This window comes from Ischnura elegans, chromosome 3 (genome assembly GCF_921293095.1).
Source record: "Ischnura elegans chromosome 3, ioIscEleg1.1, whole genome shotgun sequence".
Lineage (NCBI taxonomy): Eukaryota > Metazoa > Arthropoda > Insecta > Odonata > Coenagrionidae > Ischnura > Ischnura elegans.
The window spans coordinates 84,495,734-84,515,484 of NC_060248.1; the positions used below are offsets into that span (position 1 = coordinate 84,495,734).

Below are 19,751 nucleotides of genomic sequence, written 5' to 3' on the forward strand. Positions count from 1 at the left end.
GGGGAAATATGCCAAAATAATGCTTTTAATTTATTAGAAGCACTGAAACGACCTGAATTATTACCTATATTCAGATGCAATTGGGCAAGGGCTGATTACTGAAATATTCAGCTTACAAACAACCTTGATAAATGACAATTGTTTGGCAAGAGGGAAATATTTTCCTTAACTTCTGCCAGTTTGAATGCACAGAAGACCAACCCACAGTTATTAAAAATTAAGACTCAAAATAAAATTTTCAATGGTGAACTGACAAGAGAATGAAGTGCATAAAACAATTTCCTCAAACCAGGGAAATTTTCAGTTTCAATTTGCTGCTATTCAATAATACACACAACAGAATGGGGTGACTCCAGAAGCATAAGGTGTATAGATAAGTTCTTCTATCAATTGCAGGTACACTGCTTTAACAACTGTTATACATATAAGCAGACCAAACTTATTCAAAGAAACAAACTGGAGTCAAACATCAAGAAACATATCATTAAAATGTTACTTCAAAAACACAGATCCACCTGCCAAGAGCAATGGTCGTGTGAAAAATCCTTATCAATGAAACTGGGTCAGGAAAATCAAATTTTTCCCCAAATATATCTCCCATAAATTACTTTCAAGACTCTTAACTCACATATTTTTTATTTCTTTGATGTAGCCCAATGTGTTGGTGGAGAGATGGCTCTGGGCTTAATTCCCGCCACCGAGGAAAATTAAACACACACAGAAGAAAAAATGAAATGAAAGATTGTCACACTCACACAAACAGTAGGATACACATAGCACTTGCATTTTAAGATTTGAAGTTAAAACAAGATGGTCAAAAGGAAGTAGAAATGGCCCTGATGAATAACTAGGGTTTGACATAGGTACCATTACAACTACAACACTTATAATTTTAGGACAGAATAAAGGATTTTCCAATGATAGTGTCATAAGTGGCCAGTAAAAAACAGAAGTGGTCTCTGAAGAAAGTAACTGAATAGCAGAGAGATGTAAGGTTTCCAGGAATAAGTAGGTAATATAAATGAAAATCATCAATGTGAAGTAATCAAATCATCAAAAGTCAACTACTGTATTTGTCTGAATATAGTCCCCCCTTTTTTCCAATATGCCTATGGTAAAATTAAAGGGAGGGACTACATTCAAACCCATTTTTTTTCCCCCGAAACTCAACTCAAATTAGGGGGGGGGGGACTATATTCAGAGGGGGACTATATTCGGAGAAATACGGTAATCAAAGTTACTGCATTCAAGCAGATAATCAATTTGGTTATCTTTACTTTACTGCCTTTCCTTTGCTATAACTAACTTTCAAATTTATCAAAAATAAATTTATAACTATACTCCTCCAACGAGTAACTCAATACCTATAATTTCTTCACTTGCAGGGCTACATATCCAAGAATGATCAGAGGTATGGATAAAAACATGAGAAATTATCATGTATTGATCTTCTGAATAACTAAATATGTCATGATCACCTGCAAAGTTTTTAAAATCATTATTGAATTAATTAATGGTTGACAACAGGTATGAATGAAATAAGGCTGGGTACAAGTCACAAAGGGAACGTAGTTGATAAAGGAAATCAAGCAATCATGAAAGAAGTATAGGTTTGGTCAGGATACAAGTACGTCCACATAAAACACCCATGCTCTTTAATACAGATTTTTTAGAAGAGAGCCATTTACAAATGATATACAAACACATATTTTGTTGAGGGCTGTTCACAATTAGGGACAGACTATTGGCTGACAAAAATGTGATTGCTGGTCATTGAAAACTGGTGTAATTTGCATTGCTCCAATGGGAAATACATTGGTTTCCAAGAAAAAGTGGTCACTTTTCATGTGTCTGTTTGGGCAGGTTTTACTGTGAGTATACACAGGAGTCAGAATTGCTTGAATCGATCCTCATGATTCTGTGTCACTGCAAAGGACATTGACTTATTTCTAATGAGGATGATAAGACCAAGATGACAACTAAAGACAGTTTGGTTTTCAATGGGTGGAAAGATGTCATACTTGAAATTCTTCAACTTAGAAAAATAGCAAAATATCTGGTAAATCTTTGGCATTTGAAACACGCGCATCCTGAAAATGATGCCATTCATAAGACTTTTATCAGGCCTATGTCATTCTAGGGAACCTCATTTACCTTTTCTTGAGCCTTCCTACATTTTGAAAATAAGTATCATTTAATGCTGAAATGCTCAAGTAATAAATTGGATGATTATAGCAAAATAAGACGCAGAATTTAGAGCAAGAGACAGGTCAGTGGATCACACAATTGAAGGCATTGTCTTCTAAATTAAATAATTCACACATACAACAAGCATGAGAATGTGACCAGAGTCACCCCATTCATAAGTAAAAAAGTATTCGCAACCACCACTAATTCCAAAACATCACTCACCTTATCACCAAGATCAATATATTCTTTGGCCCAAAAGCTTTCTTATGCATTGAAAATGGAAATCATTCATGGCAAGGGTCAGCAGTTGAAATGTCAGCAAATGAACATTCAAGACTTCACTGTTCCCATTACAACAAATTTACTATGAGAACCCACCCCAGTAATGTCTATCACAGTTGCCAAAATTTCAGCAGCCAAATAGTGCGAATATTCGAATTCAAATTTTTCAAGTGTACTTCACGAGCATAGTAATTCCTACACTGTGCTCTCAAGTTGTCACTTAAAGACATTAGCAATGACGTAATTTTAAATTTAACCAGGAGTCAAATTATAATTCTTTCATAGACCGAGAAAGCTAAGCTAGTCTTATCATAATTTAAGATAATCAACTTACTTGAGAACCTTATTATTCCTTTACTCACCATTCCAATGCCCTGTGGGTTTACATCACCACCAGTTGAGGTTTAGATGAGCAGCGACTTAACTGACCTCACGACTGGTTGTCAGCTCTGTTCCATGCATACGATGTATTTATAACAGAGTAGTATTAATATGCTTTCGGAATATATGACTTGTCACAAATTTAGCGCTTCTAAAAAATATTTTCATTTCATAATCAGTTAATGTTTTCTTAGGTAAAACTTTTGGCATTTCATCTTTCTCCTCTATTTATACGTAAAATTGCAAATAAGTTGACCCACAGGCACAACATTGAGATTTAACGTGTGAAATTACAAACCATGATAAAATTAGAAGGGCTCGACCCTATTAACGTACACCATTACCCTCTTTTATGTTCCTACCTCACTCATGTCCATTTGCACATTATCGTAGTTCACATCGTCCGCTGAGTCGCCCAGAGTTTTCGCAGCATTCTTAAGGTCGTCATTTGCCCGCCCCTAGGATAAAATTAGCCAATTATATCACGCTTAAGGGGTAATTTCTTTTGCCGACTAGGAAGAAGGTACCTTCGGTTTATGCCTAAAATGGCTTCCACTATCACTGCGTACGACAGCGTATATCAGTGTTGTAGAAGCCAATAACTCAAGACAAAGTCACAAGAACTCCCATTACCTTATTTTCCACATATTTTTCGCTACTTTCATCATCACTGCCGTAGTTCACAAGAGCATCCATTCTCATTTACACCAATGAAATCTTGCCCGAAATTACATACCCCTTCACTGAAACGTTTTCCAAACAATCGACATCTGTGGGAGCTTCTTGCGCGCTTGACGTGCCATGCAGAGGGCAGCCCAAACGCCCAAATCTCAAATCGCCCAAATCCCCAAATCCCCAAATGCAAAACATAATGGAATCGACCCGAATTTGGTTCCGAATGTGAATACATCCACTAATATCCACATGTGAACATACCTCCATCCTTCTATTCTCTAACATCCCATGCCGTCAGGAAAGCAAACTACGAATATTAAAGTGACCCTTTCTTAAAATAAATAAAATTGTGAAGGCATGTTGTGATCAAATAATTCTCCTCGTTCTCGTGGATTGGTTGGTCGTGAGCGCACTTTTCTTATGCTGAATATGTGTGTCCCTGTATTTTGTGAGGTCTATTTTGAAATGGCCCATTACAATTTGCATGATCTATCCCGAGTGTTCGTAATTTAGTATATCAATGTGAAACATGTAATGTGATGATTGTATTCGTCAGACCAGTCAGGCTACTGTCGATGTGGCTACTCGTGCTTTTGACCCAACCAACCCTATAGGTAACCGTGTGTTAACGAATTATCTTACAATGGGTATTCGGGGGCTCACAACTTTTATAGCTCAGAATCACGACCGGTCTTTCGTACCCTATCGTTTACACAATTGTAACCTGGTTATCGATGGTAACAGCGTTGCATGTCAATTGTACGTAAGGGAATTTGGTCGGAATAAGTCTAATCACAGTGCCTTTGGTGGTGATTACGATGTGTATGCTCGTGTAGTGAAAAGATTCTTTACCCTTTTGTCTTGCTGTGAAATAAAAGCAATAGTTATTTTTGATGGGGGCAAAGAACCAAGGAAATCATCTACAAGTGTGGCTCGGTTTAAAGATAAAATTGTGACTGCGATAAGAATGAGACCCGATTCAGTGAGTTATTTTTATTTTATCTTTTTTAATTTTTGCATCTTTCGGGACTTTCAGTTATTATTCCCTATTTATGATGATATAAACGAATTATCACATCACTTATGTATATTCTCACTAATCGTCATTTACTCTGCCATTCATTTGTGTATTGTTGTTGATTGCAGTGTTCCGAGTGTTGTATGCCTCTTCTCATGCTAGAAGTTTTCAAGTGTGTTGCTGTACGTTCTGGAGCCGTGGTCGGAATGTGCGATTTTGAAGCCGACGAGGAAATAGCAGCCCTTGGTCGGGCACTGTCTTGCCCCATTCTTAGTTTTGATTCCGATTTTTACATTCATGCAGTCCCAGCATACATACCATTTCCAACCCTGGCGACTGAGCTAACGGAAGAATCATGTAGTTCAAAGGAAAGCAGGTAAAAAGTTAACAACTCTAGGTAAATTATACGATTATGTGAGAACGAAATCTAACAATTGAGCTGGTAATTATGTTGTATCTGTTATCCTGATACTTCTGACGTACATTTTACCATCATTCCCAGTCGTTAATCAACCTTATGGCCGCATAAGTTTTAGTTTTCTCTCACATTCACTGCCATTATACCTGGCTTATAAGTAGGCCTGGCAAGTCCCATTGTAGATTCTAGCTACAATTCAAAAGAGGCCCATATAGTAGTTGTTTGCAGTTGGTTTTCATTCACTCTTATTCATACCCACACTCAGTCTTGCCACAAAATTTTTCGTATGAATGTGGTTTGGTTGCTGAGTACTGTTATCCTTCCTTGATTTATGCTGATCTTTCAATTTGGTTGCCAACCTTTTCAGGGAGGAAAGACTCATGTATTCCAATGATCTCTTGAGTTGGCCTGATGGTAGTAACTGTAGTAACTCTCTTACTACTCTTGACAGGCAACCCATTCAACATCGATAAAAAGGTAATTGCCCGATGAAAGTTAGTCCACATAATTGTGTCACATACAAAAACTTGTTGAAATAAACGAGAGGAACCTTACCGATCAGCCTTGGAAACTCATCCAGACCTGGCCACTAGTGGTGGGTGTTGTTTAAGACCGAAGTAAGGGTTTTCTGATTCTCGATGGTATTTTATTGGCATAGTTTTTATCATTGAAAATCTAAAGTAATGGCAGTATGTGTGACAAACTCTGAGCAGTCTTAGTTTAGTTCATTGTGTCAATTACCTGTAAGCTGTTATAGATTGGAGAAGTCTCCAAGGAGCCTAATGTCCCCTGAAATAAGAGATTGTTGCAGAAACTGCTAATTTTACTGCTGTGTGGAATTGTGAAAAATTAAAATATTTCTTCAAGGAAAATTAATTTTATCAATTTCAGTCAGTAAATCTAAGACCAAACATGTAGTTTAGTGAATGTGACCATTATTTCAAATATATCCTCGTGAAGGTATGGATACACTTATACATATTGTGTTACAGTAGATGTCAAAAATCCCCCTCACGGAGACAGAAAAAAAAGTAAAACCTGAAATACCTTAAGTGATATACAAAACACCACCCTTTGTATTTCGCATTATGTTGGAGTACATATTACTTCCAATTAAAAAAAATTGAATGAGTTAACTACTCTGCCTTTTGGTGATAATTTTTAAATATGAAGCAATGTTTATGAGCTCAAAAAATTGGTTAATTAACAACTGAAGACATCATTTTGGCTAACATAGCAATGCAAGGAGAATAAAAGACCTTACTATGGAAGCTAAGTACTTGGATAGACTAGGGGTCAAAATTTCAGTCAAATATATTATGTGGTTTCTGAGCTATGAATTTTTACCTTGTGCCCTGCACTCTGGAATTTGACTCCCACTAGCACTATTTCTGTGCAAACATATCAAACTTCACTCCTCATATCTTGCAAACAATGAGAGTGGGAGAGTAAATATTTTACATGGGCCATTAAATAGGCGGTATTAGCTTGTGACAAAAATTTCATTAAAATCCGAGTCGGTGGGTGTCATTTAGAAAATTTTCTGGGTAATTTGACATGGAATGACCCTCATCCTAAATTTTCCCAGTGGGTGCAATTTGAATTTGAATGTCTAGAAAATATCCTCTCAAGATATCTTGTAGGTATCAGAAATGCAGACATTCAGATATCTGCAAAATGTCTAGAAGATATTACAAGATATTTTCTAGTGTATCATGTTGGGCTGCGTGAGACTGTGGGAGAGTTCGTCCGAGATAGACGGGTCATGGGTTGGGAGAAAGGGAAGGTAAGAAGAGGAGGTAAGAAAGGAGGAAGTGGTGTGGGGTGGTTTTCTTTGCTGATTGCTGGTGTGCAAGAAAGAACAAAGGCTTGCTGCACAAGTTACGAATTCAACAAAACATTTAATGCAAAAGTCAACAAGGAAAAATACCCTGAAGCACATGAAATTAACTGTTTATCTTTGCTTTAAAGAATGCTACAGGCCAGTGAAATAAAAAGAAAACAAAATTAATCAGCTCTTCCCAAAACAAAAGACAATTATGAAACTAAAAAAATAAACAAGAGTCTTCGCTCTATCTTGTGAATATCTAGCATGAATACAAAAACAAGTGAAATGAAAACGCCAATACTAATCCTAACCACTCTGTCCTAAATACTAAAATTATTCACACATTCACTGAGAAAATAGGAGGGAAAAATGAGTAGTAAAAAAAATGCAAAGGACAATTCTTTCAGGGCAATGGGTCTTCTTCACAGCTCTTCTCTTCTGGTATGGGGGGAAAAAGGGATTTCTTCGTGAATCTTCACAACTTGGGGGGTGGGGACGTAATTTGGGATGACAGTTTTACTTATTGGCTCTCTGGGTCATGGATGGAGATGACCTCTTCGGCTGGCTCCGCTCAGTGTTGCTGCATCTTCATTCATTATGGGCTGAGAGAATATTTAAATCCAGATGTCATGGGGTGGCTTTCTCCCTTTGGGCGTAGGAAATATACTGACTATTCTCCTGTTTCCTCTACTTCGCCGCTTTTCACCTCTTCGTCTGACCTCAACGTTTTCGTTCCTTTCTGTCTCTCCTCCACGTAGTAAGTAGGGCACGTCTCAGGTGACGGGCAGAGCAGCAACTGAAAGCTGGGAATGATGTGTTCTCCGGAGCTGCAATCCGCCCGGGTTTTAAAACCCTGAGGGGGTTGGGGCAGGTAGGAGAAACCCAGAAAGAGGCGGGTTTTCTTCATATCGTCACCATCAGGAGGGGGGGTTTTGCCGAAGCATGCTTTCTGTTTATGGAGGGTGGGGTTGTGGATGACATATCACCCTCCATCCGCTGCTAGCAGGTGTTGTTTGGAGGGATGGGGAGGGGGAAACGTGAACCTTACACTGGTCACGTAGGCACATAGAAAAAACCCGAAATTGGGAAGTGGGGGGGAACACTTTACACTTGAGTCCATTCGTGCTTCACTACACACTCACACACAATGTTGCATCAGCCTTCCTTCGCTTGTGAACGCCGACCTCCAATTACCCGTGAATTGTGCCAAACAGCATCGGTTACACTAGATATTAGCTGAAGACGTTCTAGATATTTTTTAGACATCCAGTAGATATTTTGTGCTACGTGGGTATGTACATTTCTTTTCCATGACCAATTAATTTAAACATAATTTCCTTGGGAATAAGTCAATAGGAATTCAAACAAATGTATAAATTACATTGCTTTGAAGCATGAAATACCATTACAAACCTTGCTGGAGACTTCCAAATGAACTATTCTAGACAATTTTTCCAAAGATTTTGGTACTGTGATGCAAATGCTCAACGTAGGTGACATAAGCATTTAATGAATATGTCCATGAAACACATGAATTGATAAAATTCATTTTCCGTGAAGAAATATTTTAATTTTTCACAATGCCTCACAGTAGTAAAATTAGCTGTTAAATCTAGTCTTGCTCGTAGGCACCTCTCCCCTAATTGGTAACTTTCAGCAGGATGTGTTCATGTTTTGCTTTGACAAGTTGTCATTAAGGGGGTTAAAAAGCTTCTCAATAAGAGACTGAATACAAGAGAGAGCTTTCATTAGTGGACTGTTATAAACAATGCACTGTTGTGTTGCATAATATGTTTCAGGGTTAGCTAGGCCCATGAAGTCTCTTATCATGTAAATTTCATATACGTATTGGCTCATCAGTATCTATCAATGATAAAAATAGAAACAAAAGTAATGGGAGAGATAAGCTGGAAAATAGAAATTGTAGATGAAATGCAGAGAAAAGGAATGAGTAGGCATTTGCAGTCTTTGCGAGGTTAGATAGAACTGGAATGGTGGCTTCTAGGTTTTGATTAATTTTGAAAAATCAACAGCATTCTTAGTGCTTGCTAGTGTGCTGTCATTGTAAAAAAATGGAATTGATTTACTTACCATGCTTAGTAAAAAAGTGTTCAGGGAGTGTTGATGTAGCGCTGGATGGATGAACCCTCTGTTTTGACTTTTATCCACTTCTCTCAAAATTATATTACACACTTCATTTACTATTTTATTGCTACCCAACTTCAAATTTTATGAACTGATTTATGCTATGATTAACGTGGGCTTAATTTGATAAGATAAAAATGCAACTCCTACTATCTTTTATGCTTCGAATTGTATGGTGCCAATCCTTGGTTATATTTATTGCTGAAATACAGTTGAGGACCTCAAACCTGGAAAACTTGGGACCAAAGGATTTTGGTCTGGATTTCAGCGTGGAAAAAGTGGTACACTTTTTATTAGAATTTCAATGCAATAAAACCATTACTCAGAAATTACCCATGAAAGGGATATTAACATTAATTAGCAGAAACCATACCAAAAAGTACACTACATTGAAGGAGGTTAAAAACTTGCTGAATAAAACATCAAATTATGACCGTAGCTTAGTGGTAGTAGTGTGGTAATAAGGAGTTGTTTTCACTGATTTTTTCGTAGAAAAAAGTAGGGACTGATCTTATTTTTAATCATAACTCGCTCAAATTTCATGATAAAAAATTTTTTTTCTCGATATAAGAAAATTTTATTTAAATACTTTTAAACAGAATGCATAAGTTTTCCTTGAAAAATACAGTTTTCCCGCTATTTGGTAGTGAATCTTTCAAATTTAGCATTTGGCAAACAAAAGATAACCATCAACAAGTTGTAGCTCGGTCCGAATTGGTCATATAGGAAATAAAAATTAGATTTTTATTTAATTTTTTACAAGCTACAGTTTTGTAATTGACAATTTCCTGATAAAATTAATACTTTTCAAGGTATTTGCCATTAACTGATTTAAATCGTTGATTTTTTCGTCAAAAAACTGCTACTTTCAATCGCAAATAACTCGAAAAATATTAATTTGATGCAAAAAATGGAAAGAATATTTTATTCTTAAAATTTATTTTTCTATCGATCCCTGTGGTCAAAATATAATTAAAAATTTCCATCCCCAAGATGGGGTGGAAACCACCCCCAGGGTAAAAGCGCCCGTCGGCATGATATAGATTTTGATCCTTGGTATATTCCCTACTTATTGTGAAAATTTCAAGAAAATCGATTCAGTTTGAAAAAATTGCAAGCCAAAATGCTTCATTTCCTGGACTAGTCCTCTTCACTACCAATGCACATTCTAATCATTCCTCCCATCTCGCCTCTTAAAAATGGCACTCGATGCATTGCAATGGGTCAAGGTCTAGTGAAGGTAAAAGTGTGGAAAAACAAAATGCATTATTTATTTGCTCCTCCATTTATGTTATGATTGAAAACAAACCCTCTTTGAACTATGCTTAACTAAAGCAACTGTTTCAATATAATAAGGATGTATGTACTTCAAATCTGATTTGGTGTTTTTAAATTTTGGCATGTTCATAACTGATGCTGCTTTATTTTTGATTAGCTCTTCAAAATCAATTCTGAGATACCTCGAGTGTAGTTCCTTTAGTGTGGAAAAATTCCTAAGCATATGTGACTCTGGAGACTGGAGGAAAAAAAGCAGGGGCATGCGAGGAATCCTCCAAGTAGAAGTTCTCCCTTTGATTGCTGCTGTATTAGGAAATGACTATGTGAAGCCCAAAACTTTTCAACATTTCATATCTCAACTTCCACTCCCAAAGAGCAAGAGCAAAAACCATAGACAAAGAGTCATTGTTGGGTTATTGGAATGGCTCAGATTTGAAGAGAGCCTTGAAACTGCCATTGAGAAGGTAAAGTGTATAGTGGCTTTATAGTGATGTTGTTTTGATTAAATATGACATTTTTAATTGACATCTTGATGTCTCTCATTGTTTTATGGATATTTTTATTTCAGATTCTGAATCATACTAAAAAAGGGCAGCGAAATCAATTAAAAGAAATTATTCAAGACACTGTTAATGTGTATGTTGGGTTTCCGAGCCAGCTGGTCTCTCAACTTAATCTCTCTCCTACTTTTCCTTCCGAGACTCAATCTTTTTCCAAGGGAGAGGCAACATCTACACAAGGCCTTGGATACATGCTACACACTGATGGGCAACATCAGGAAAATGAAAAAGTATATCCTTTGGAGGCTCCAACAGGACTAGTTTCTGATGAAAAAAAAGGCCTAAATGAATTATCATCTGCGAGTGACTCAGGAAATAATGTTCATTGTTCTACGGAGGAAGAAAGTGATAGTGACGAGAATGACTCGGATGGTATGATTGAATCTTACGATCTTGAGCAAGATGCAGATTGGAATGAAAAGAGAAATCAACTACCTGAATGGTTCCTCGAAAACCATAGAAAGGGTAAATTTCCTCCATCATTCATGGATATTTTGATGCAAAGGATTTACATATGCTCTCCTCAGGTAACATTCTATACATTTTCTATCAAATATTATTCATGTATTTGTCAAAACATGTGGTTTTTACTAGAGATGGGTCGAATAGCAGATCTCTCGAACTCGAATATCGAATTCGAATATTAAATCATTGCTCGAATATTCGAATTTCGAATACCTCGAATACTAAACGATGAATGCGGGAATGTTTGACTCGGTTGCCTATTCAGCAGGAAACACAAGATTTTGGGGAGTAATTAATTTTGATCTTAAAAGGATTCAAACAGGAATTTAGCTGATTAATGGAATATTTTAATTTTATGGAAACAATTGGGCATATAGTTGATTCAACTAACATCTCTTTCAAATATTCTAAGGGGACACACCACCTCGCAAAAAATGATTGCATGCCACCTCAGCATTTACACTGCTACGATGGATTTCTGTCTGATGTACACATTCTTACCTACCAAACGCCATTTCAGCGGCACGCCCATCTGAGACTTGGCTTCATCCAACTTCTTATTTTCAACAGGTAGCTTGCCACAGAATGAAAGAATGAATGCCACAAATATCAATTTAAACATTATTAAAATTAATGGATGCATCTGTTTTCCTTTTTTCCTGCTTGGGCTTCCCCTGCAATGACATAGAAATTGAAGCCATACATAAATGTATTTGCAATGGTCAGGTTTGGTGGCAACAAATTTCATGATGAACCTTTCAAATGAAAGTGAATCCTTAGCGAGACTAAAATTTGAATAACTGAGGAAAAGCTGCTTACAATAGTCTACTTCATGTCTCAAATATTTGTACTTTAGCTCTGAACTTTTTGTCTTTTAAACACCTATATTTCTGCTGAGTTTATGATAAATTATTGTTCAGGCCCTTATTTTTAGTCGACCCTGTTGGGCCAACCAACCCTGGATAGGTCATCAGCCCCTACATAAACCAATCTCGCCCTACATATGGCCGTTTTTGGAACTAAACGGGACCTACTTGATGTAGGGTACCCGAACCAGCCCTACACCCTACAAAAACATGGCAGCCAAATATCGTCTACTGATCACTTCGATTAAAGAATCTACATTTCAGTGGATATTAAGGGAGACAAGCTCACACAAACCATTTTAAAATGTACAGTAACACAGCGGCAATGTTACTACCACTTTATAGCCACCAAGCTAATAATAAAATTGACTTTATAGCCACCAAGTAAATAATAAAATTGACTGAACTAATAAGAACAATATAGCGGTATGCATGCACCTTTTTTCTACTAATATATAACAATATTTTTCACGTTTGGCACTTGGTATACTCTCTGGAAACCAATTCTTCGTTTACGTATAACCATAGAAAACGTATTTTCATGCCACTATTTGCCACATAATAAACTTAACTATGGAAGGTGAAAGCAAATGACGAACCTTGATGATGCAACGTAATTTCCCACGTCAATGATCATATTCGCTCCATATTTATTACTATCTTTTACAGACCGCTTTTGAAGTAATTTAAAGACAATATTATTCTACATTTGGCTCAATATGAGAGTATTTTTAGCGATAATTAATTAACCAACACGACTTAGCAGGTGACACCGATTGTTTATTTACCTTGAGCTGTTGCCCCATAGAGCTTCCCCCCATTCGTTGCTCCCTAGAGTTGCCCCATAAGCTCTATGTGTTGCCCCAAAAATATGCCCGAAAATTATCGGACATCTTTTCTTAGTTTCATAGTTAGTTCTCATTACACCACCAGAGTGAAAAATCGGCGCTACACCATCATCTACGAGAACTCAGAGAACTTGACGACGGAATCACCCCCCACCACTTATGTAGGGTCGACTGAGAAACGCATGTAAGGGCCTTTTATTATGTAGGGACGGATATGTAGGGTCGACTAAGAATACGGCCCCAAATGTAGGTGTTCTTTGTAATTTACCACTTTTATGTTTTTTTGTGGATATATTTTCAACGTTTTTTTCTAATATTCTCTGGAAATATTACAGTTCAAACTGATAAACCGCCTTAATGGTAAAAATTATGTCTACAGGCACCCTGATATGCGAAGTAAAATGTATGCATTAAGAAAATAATTTATCAGCCAAGGATATTGCATTTATGTAAATTTTAGTGCTGTTTTTGACATAGGGTTAAATTTGAAATATATATATATATGGTAATCTCCTTTTCGGAGTATTAGATCTGAAGGGGAATTTAAAAGGTGGAGAGTTGGAGGTACACGGGTCAAGAAGGATGGGTGAAATCCCATGTGCCTTAGAAAAAGGGAAGTGGTTACTACTCGTCGACTTGACAGTGGGATTTTGGGGTTAAGAAGAGCCTTTGACTCAGAGACCACATTGGCACATACATTGTAATTAAAAACAAAAGAACAGCAAAGCATGAAATTCAACAATGATTGAAAATAGAACATAGAACTTCCTAATAAATTGTCAGTTCACTTTACAAATTTACATTCTACGATTCCCTGAATGTCCAAATTCAAACTAAGTGGAAATAAAAAATATGCCCAAATAAAACATATGTACTATTTACGCACACACTCACTTATACGCACTGTAATTTTATTGAAGAGTCAAAAAATGGAAGGAAGGGGAAAACAAATTATAAGAAATCTTTTTTGCTGGATTGGAGCACGGCAAGTATACCTAATTCTTATTGAAAAAGTTGGGGAGAAGGAAGCAAATGATATGTAATCTTGTTCATTGGAAAGAAGTACCGCAAGTATAATTCTTTACTCAGGGAAAGGACAAAGGGGCATATGGGAGAAGACAGTCTCTGCTCAAATTTCTCTCCTGTGTTGCCCTCTGCATCTGGTGATGGCTTGACTCTGCGAGGTTTTTCCCTTTTTATCCCATTTAGTGAGGGAAAAAGAGAGGAGAGAAGGGGGAAGGAAAACACCAATGTTCTTCTATGGGTGGGAGGAGTGATTTTCGCTGCCATAAAGACTTGTCACTGATGGTTTTGGTCAACTTGGATTTAAAAAACTTAAGGTATCAAGGTAATCCACTCATTGAGGAGAAAAAAATGGTAGTGAATGGTAGGGAACATCACATCATCCACTCGCTCATTCATGGGTAGTCATCCACAAATGGGCTTTTCAACATTTCCTCATGTCTTAACGAACTCAATAAATAGAGAAGGCCCTCTCAACTCCCATCCAACCTGACACTAATGAAATTGTCCATACAGGACCAGTTACAATATACATACCATATTTATTTAAATATATTCCCCCCTTTTTTTCAAAAAATGCCCCCGGTAAAAGTAAAGGGGGACTATATTCAAGCATATTTTTTAAATTTTTTCCCGAAACTGAGGCCTCAAAATTAAGGGGAGGACTATATTCTGAGAAATACGGTATGTATAGATCTTTGTTATAGATCAAGGCTGAGGTTGGTTGGTATAGCATAAAGTTATCAAATGGAAAGTCATGTCAGAATATTTAAATAATGAATCACAATTTTCACTTTATTAATTTAGAAAAAAAGGAATGGCAAAGTATTATTTTCTACTTTGTAACATTGATACCTTTCATCTATCACCCCTGATAAAATCAACATACTTTTGTACTTTTTAATCAATAAGATAATTGGCAATGACTTCAATGTCAATGAAAATTAATTCCAATCTTTTAATTATTAGGGCTTTGGAAAAGAGTGCATATAAATTCTGCTTTGGGCATATCTTACCAATTTAGTACCCCTCAACCTCCACCCCATCCCCTCGACCATAGTCTCCATGGTCGAGGAGAGTATTTTCCTGTTAGTGTTCAGCATTTCCATGAAGACTGAGATTATAACACCTCACGATTGTCATACTAAATTGGAGTAAGTGGTAAAGCATGCTGTCATCTCAAAGATTTACAGATGACTAAACCAAATGAAAAATATTAACACATTCAGCGCGGAGCACGTCAATTGATGTGCTCTGCCGGTCGGATGGGGAAGCCTTTCTCTGCCTCCACACGTGACTAATATCCACTTCCGATCATGTGCATGGCCTTCAGCAAGCTTCCCTCTTTCGGCCCGTGTGCGTCATTTGAATATAGCAGTATTTGACCGGAAGTTATGGCATGAAAATCACTCTCAAATTGTCTTTCTTATTTTATCGGCCAATTCTGACGACGTTTATGAAAATCAGGCCTGCATTGAATGTGTTAAGAAAATGATTTTAAGTTAGGGTAAGACGGCAGTTGTTCTGTTTGTTGCTGAAGAAATTATTTACTAAGATTGGAGACAACTTGGTTCACTTATTTTGGAGGATCTCTGCTGGCTACTACCTATTCTGCTCCTTGTGCCCACCCTTACCAGTCCTCACCACTGAAGATGGCTATAGCATTTAGGTAGTCATGTCATTGCTAAGGGCCAGTAAGTCCCTGCTCATTTGTTGTCTCTGTTATGCTTGGCAGCTCTCAGTTAGGGTAGGGAGTGATGCTTGACCGGATAGTGCTGCATTGGCAGCTCAGTAGTGGCCAGCCTGTAGCAAGGCAATACGTGATGGAAAGCTAGAGACTGTCGTCAGCCCCATGCCAATAATTACTATAGAAAATTATATTTTGTCAGTGAAAATTACAATTGTAATTTCAAAGCACTTTCTTGAAATACAAAATACCTTTGCAGTATGAAATTCAAAAGTTTTCAATTCCATTATTAATTGATTTTCTTTCATATTGGTGCTAATTCAAAGAGGATTAAGATTGTTTGCTTTCACTTTCATAATATAATTACCTAATCTCCTTTCATTGTGACTAGAATGCTTTGGCTTAGTAATTCAGAATGGATTAATTGAAGTTGGCTTGTTGAAGTTACTGCAATGTGTCACAAGTGGTGCATGTATTGGGATGGGAAGAGGGGTATTTGATGGATTAGTCCTCTCTGTCACAAGTCATAAGTCACAAACCCCGAGTCCTGTCAAGCAAGAATTTCATGTAAGGAAGGGGAATTGTTCTTAGATTGCTGAATTATTTCTATTTTATTTGTTCTTAAGTGTCTAATTTGTTCACTTTTTCTTCTCTGCAGAGGATTTATGCATCAAAATTTGACAAAGCTGTTACAAGCACATACTCAGATTGCGACTAGGTGTTTTTGCTGAATTGGCAGAAGTTTTTGATGTATTAGAGATGGTGATAGTTTCCTCTGTCAGGGCAGAATAAACGTTTGTACTGTTAGCTGTAGACAATACCCTGGTGCTGTTTGGGGGATTGCATTAGGCAAAGGCAACAAGGCATGTTTCTTCCTTTCTCTTCTTGACTTGCATTTTAGTGCATTTTTATCACAAAAGACATGTTAAAGGATATCAATTAACCAGAAAAAACCTTTTGGAAATCAATAAATGATCCACAGCAAGGAACTCAAGAGACAAGTGTCCAAACAGCATGAGGTGTATTCACCCATATTTTTAAATTGCCAGTTGTGATAGAGAATGAGAAATTTAAAGACAATTTTTTTCATTTTTCCATCCATAGCCTATTTCTTAAGCTATTTCCAGCAGAAAATTGATGGTCTTAACTTTTCATAGATAATTTAATGAATTTACGTGCTCTCACGTGGCTGGTAACCACCTCTTAGCTACTCTCTCCTCCACACTTCTACCTTGTGTACAAGCTCTTACTTACATCAATACACTACTGTTAGAATGGGGGAAATGGTAAATTTTTTGTGACAATATTGTCTATCGTATATGTAGTTGGCCAAAGGTATAGGAGGTCAATTATGCTAATATCAGGGCTGTCATGAGCATCAATCATCATTAGGGGGTGTAAAATATTCTTAGTCAACCGTAAATAATTTTATGCTGGTGTCATTATAACTATGTATAGATTTTACACCTTGGACACTTTATCGGCACACTTATTTAACTTCTGGAGTGTCAACAAGTGTGTAGTTATACTGTAGTCTTCGTGTTTACATATTTTGATTTTATATGTACATATTTTTAAAGAAAAAATGCTTAACTGTAATTTAATTACAAAACATTCATGGATATTATATTTTATATACAAATTACAAAAGTATTGAAAATACATATTTGAGTTACATGTATGTATTTTCAAGATACATACATTTTCATACCTCTGATAAACTTATTCTTAGCATTTCACTGAGGTTTAATGGCAAATTACTTTTTTCTCTCTGCAGACTTCCTAAGTGAATTTTCTGGGAAATATTGTTTCATGTTTGTTGACTTTTTTTTCTTGTTTGTCTTAATGATTTTGGTAAGCATTACAAACTCTTTATTTTTCATTAATATAGGTGGAAGATCGCTCACGTACTCATTCTCATGCCATTAGTTTTCCTATACTGAGTGTGATTGTGCGACTTCTAACACCCACCCTGGAAACTCCACTTTTTTGCTGGGCTCGTGTCAACCAACATGCTGCATCTCTTAAATTAGATCCTCTTCCCAAAGACTCTTCTTTGCCTAAGTCTGAGGATCTATGGAGAACTCCAGTGTGTAAGCGTGTTCAAATTCTGCTTCAATCATTAAACTTGATGGATGAACATGAAGGACTGAATCTTGCCAGAAAAAGTGCTCTTGAATCACTACCATCTGACTGGAGGTTACTTGCTCTGTCCCTTGCATACTGGCGGAGGAATTCATCTCTGCATGGAGATGATGAATGCTTTCTGGTTGCTGCATGTTTTGTTATTGTGGTATTAAGGGTAATAGACATGAGGTCTGGTCCGCCTGGTAGAAATGCAAGAAAAGTTCGACGAGAAAAAGATAAACCCCTTAAGAGGGGAACAACAAAATTATCTGAAACTGAGCCTTTGGAAGTGACAGGTGAGATAAGTAATGATCAAGCAGAAAACGACTGGGCTACTTGTGATGGATTGAAAACAGTTACTTCAATGTGCAAGGAACCTTTCGAAAGATCTGAAGCAACAGTTGAGAGTAATCATAAATCTGTTAAACAACTATTGCAGTTGGTAAGTACCACAGATTGTGTCAATGTGACTTCATCAAATGGTAGATTAAATCAGTTGCGACATATGGATGAGGACAATGGCAGGGCATATTTTTTGAGTGGTCACAAGTCTGGTCATAAACGACCTCGGCCATTCAATGTAACTACTGTCCACTGTTTTTCAGAGCTCCAAAGTGTTATTATGCATGTGGGACACCTCAACAGTTTATTAGGAGATCCCTTTGTAAGCAATACTCCACACACCTCTTTTTCTGGCACTATTGCCTATAATGCCTATAGTGAAATCAAAAGTAAAGCTTGCAGAGGTCTAGCAAATAAATCTATCTGGGAGACTCTTCTAGGAACTTCAGCACCTACCGTGGAAAATTTGATGAATGTATTTTTAAAGTGCATTTTAACAATTTCCTGGGGTAAAGATGACATTGAACCTTTGGTTGAGAAAAAAAAGAGAAGGAAGAGAAATAGAAAGAAGGCCACCTCAGAAATTGCTAGTGATGTATCAGTAAGTGCCGATGAAAAATTAGAAAGGACAGCTTATGATCCAGAAAATAAGTTTTCATTGTTGAATCTTATTGAAATTAATAGGTGAATGAAATCTAATCCTACTTCCTGATTGTCTCATAAATACCAACCATGGAGTTTTCGTATGGTATATTTTTGTCTCTGAACTGAAAATTTTAATCTGGTGGCATTTTTGTTTCTTTGACATAGCTGATGCACTAATGAATGAAAAAATTTTTCTATTTGTTTTTAAGTAATTCAGGTGGTAATGAATTTTAGGCAGTTGCTTAGTGGAAGAAACTGAACAATTGTGGATGAATAAATATATTTATTATAAAATTCTTATTCGATTTATTTTGCTAGAGAAAGAGGAATCACCTGTGTTGAAGAACATACTCAGGCAATCATAACTGATGTGATCTATCTAGTATACTTGAATTTCACATGAATTCTATGGTTTAAAGTTTATCTCAACTAAGTGCAGCTCTATGTCAACATAAGGTATGTATGTATTAATGTTTTTTTCTGTTAGTGTATGGTAGCTTTTTAAAACAATAGTATTTATAGTAGAATGCACATCATAGCTGTAGAAAATTGAGAATGCAAAACTTGCAGGGCAGTATTCTTAAATTATACTTTCTTTGCTTTGAACACTTTCCTTTTAGTAAGCATTTTAACAGAATAAGTTATAGCTGTAACTACCTGAGTAGTTACCTAAACCTTTAAATACAAGTACAATGAAAGCAAAAAAATCAAAAGTTTATACGAGTTAAAAACATCTTTTTGGCCAATTTAAACAAATTTTGCCCGGGAGAGCTACGGGAACTTCCCCATTTCACTTAGGGGGGGGGGTGGTATTCCATAGACCCTAAACCCACAGCAGGATTGCTGATCCCCCTACATTAAAACTCTAAACTCCCCCTATGCTCAGACCTATAGGGCTTCTTAATTGGCTGTATGATGGTAGCATCAGGAGGACCATCAGAAGAGAATGGCAATATGCATTAATTTCGACTCA

At 36.7% G+C, this 19,751-nt stretch overlaps 2 protein-coding genes across 4 annotated transcripts in view; one reads left to right on the forward strand and one right to left on the reverse strand.

Moving 5' to 3' along the window:
* Positions 1-3,648, reverse strand: part of LOC124156092 (arginine/serine-rich coiled-coil protein 2) — a 31,059-nt gene extending 27,411 nt beyond the window's left edge. For 2 of the 3 annotated variants that reach the window (XM_046530414.1, XM_046530412.1), the window contains exons 1-2: positions 3,487-3,648; positions 3,216-3,311 (exon numbers count right to left, since the gene is read on the reverse strand). In XM_046530414.1, coding sequence (XP_046386370.1) covers positions 3,216-3,311; positions 3,487-3,555 — 165 coding nt within the window. In that variant the 5' untranslated portion in view covers positions 3,556-3,648. Of the gene's footprint in view, positions 1-2,834; positions 2,922-3,215; positions 3,312-3,486 lie in introns of all 3 variants that reach the window. The other variant, XM_046530413.1, reaches the window with a different exon arrangement.
* A 90-nt stretch (positions 3,649-3,738) lies between these two features.
* Positions 3,739-19,072, forward strand: LOC124156091 (protein asteroid). The gene is made up of 5 exons (XM_046530411.1): positions 3,739-4,510; positions 4,675-4,922; positions 10,373-10,679; positions 10,784-11,302; positions 17,556-19,072. Exons 1-5 carry the CDS (start codon positions 4,172-4,174, stop codon positions 18,819-18,821), a joined length of 2,679 nt encoding a protein of 892 aa, XP_046386367.1. The 5' UTR covers positions 3,739-4,171; the 3' UTR covers positions 18,822-19,072.
* Positions 19,073-19,751: the final 679 nt, after the last annotated feature.

Excerpts from the sequence above, each read along its gene's own strand:
- LOC124156091 (XM_046530411.1), top strand. The coding sequence starts at position 4,172 with ATGGGTATTCGGGGGCTCACAACTTTTATAGCTCAGAATCACGACCGG. Across the intron at positions 4,923-10,372 it reads TGTAGTTCAAAGGAAAGCAG|CTCTTCAAAATCAATTCTGA; the intron begins GTAAAAAGTTAA and ends ATTTTTGATTAG. Across the intron at positions 10,680-10,783 it reads TTGAAACTGCCATTGAGAAG|ATTCTGAATCATACTAAAAA; the intron begins GTAAAGTGTATA and ends TTTTTATTTCAG.